The sequence below is a fragment of the Fopius arisanus genome, unplaced genomic scaffold (assembly GCF_000806365.1).
Source record: "Fopius arisanus strain USDA-PBARC FA_bdor unplaced genomic scaffold, ASM80636v1 scaffold00058, whole genome shotgun sequence".
NCBI classification, from domain to species: Eukaryota; Metazoa; Arthropoda; class Insecta; order Hymenoptera; family Braconidae; genus Fopius; species Fopius arisanus.
The window spans coordinates 846,146-847,474 of record NW_011887797.1 but is presented as its reverse complement, the minus strand read 5'-3'; the positions used below and the strand labels follow the sequence as shown (position 1 = coordinate 847,474).

Sequence of the window (1,329 nt, the reverse complement as noted above, 5' to 3'; positions counted from 1 at the left end):
AGGCCTTCCGGCCGTGAGAGTTTACTGTGTCTTTCTATCGCCGCCGGTTCGCGGAATATTCGGGGCTAAATATTTTAAGAAAATTTTCAAATTCTATGAAAATTATTAACAATTTCAATATTGAGTATCTCGGGATAGACGAGTGATATGGAAAAAAATAATGAAGGATTATCAAAGAAGATCAATGCGGATGGGTTTTTATACATTTTATTTTTTTTTCAAACTGTACAATGAAATTGTCCATTGACATGTGTCGGTTCAAATGCTTCGTTTTATTAATAAGCAATTTCGTGAGTGAATTCCCATAATTGAGCGGTCTCTTCGTCGACAGGTGAATTTTTCAACTGCTCCTGCTGCTTTTCCAGCGAGACTAATGGGATATTTTTTTCATCAGATGTAGGCGGTTCATCATAATCAGTTCCATTGTGATATTTATAAGATCTAGTCAGCATTGCAAATAACAAAAAGTCCAGAGCTGTCAAACCAGCGAAGAAGAAGAACTCGGATACCTATAAACGAGTCATTAAAATAATTCAATATATCGATGTCAGAATATCTGGAACAGCTGGATAGATTTCCCAATAGATTTTCCAAAAATCTGTGTCCTCACCTGTTGCTCGAAGAATTTCGCTTCAGCAATGATCACAACAATGACATTCCCAAAGGCTACAGTGAATAACCAAGAAGCTTGTAGAAAAGACTTCATAGAGCTTGGTGCTTGCTTGAATGCAAATTCGAGTCCAGTTACGCAAAACATGACTTCGGCTAAAGCAATAGTTATGTACTGAGGTAGAAGCCACAAGATATGAACGGAATTAGACGGCGTTACAGTTACCAGAGAAATTTTTACACTATCCAGTGTGACATACGTTTGCAGAGTATATACACCCCCAATTTTAATATCTATCCTACCGGCATCTTTCCCATTAACTTTAATACTATATTTCCCCGGACTGAATTCCTTCAATGGCGTTATTTGAGTTGCATGGAATTTCGTCCTTTTTGTTTGGAAAACATGATGTGTTCCTGATAATTCAACTTCTGTTACTGCATCTGGTTGTAGAGTATTGTAACTTAGTACTCGAATCGCAGGATTTCCACTTTCACTTTTATTTATGTGATCCTTGTAGGCGTACGGAAAGGAAGGCTCAATTACATATGACGTTGCTTGTTTTTCGACAGCTGTAATGAATCCATTAGCCTCTTCTGTTCCACCGCACTCTGAGAAATTAGCAAAATATGGAATTGATTGATTTCCTGTGATTTTTACGTTGTGATCTTCCCAAAGGGCGAAAGGCTCCATCAATATGGATTGATTATTCATTAGAA

At 37.4% G+C, this 1,329-nt stretch overlaps 1 protein-coding gene across 1 annotated transcript in view; it reads right to left on the bottom strand.

Moving 5' to 3' along the window:
- Positions 1-199: 199 nt before the first annotated feature.
- The window catches only part of LOC105268560 (peptide transporter family 1-like), a 12,951-nt gene continuing 11,821 nt past the window's right edge, over positions 200-1,329 (bottom strand). Inside the window, exons 5-6 of the mRNA XM_011308225.1 lie at positions 611-1,322; positions 200-509 (exon numbers count right to left, since the gene is read on the bottom strand). Of these exons, the coding sequence (XP_011306527.1) occupies positions 276-509; positions 611-1,322 (946 nt within the window). The 3' untranslated portion in view covers positions 200-275. The remainder of the gene's footprint in view (positions 510-610; positions 1,323-1,329) is intronic.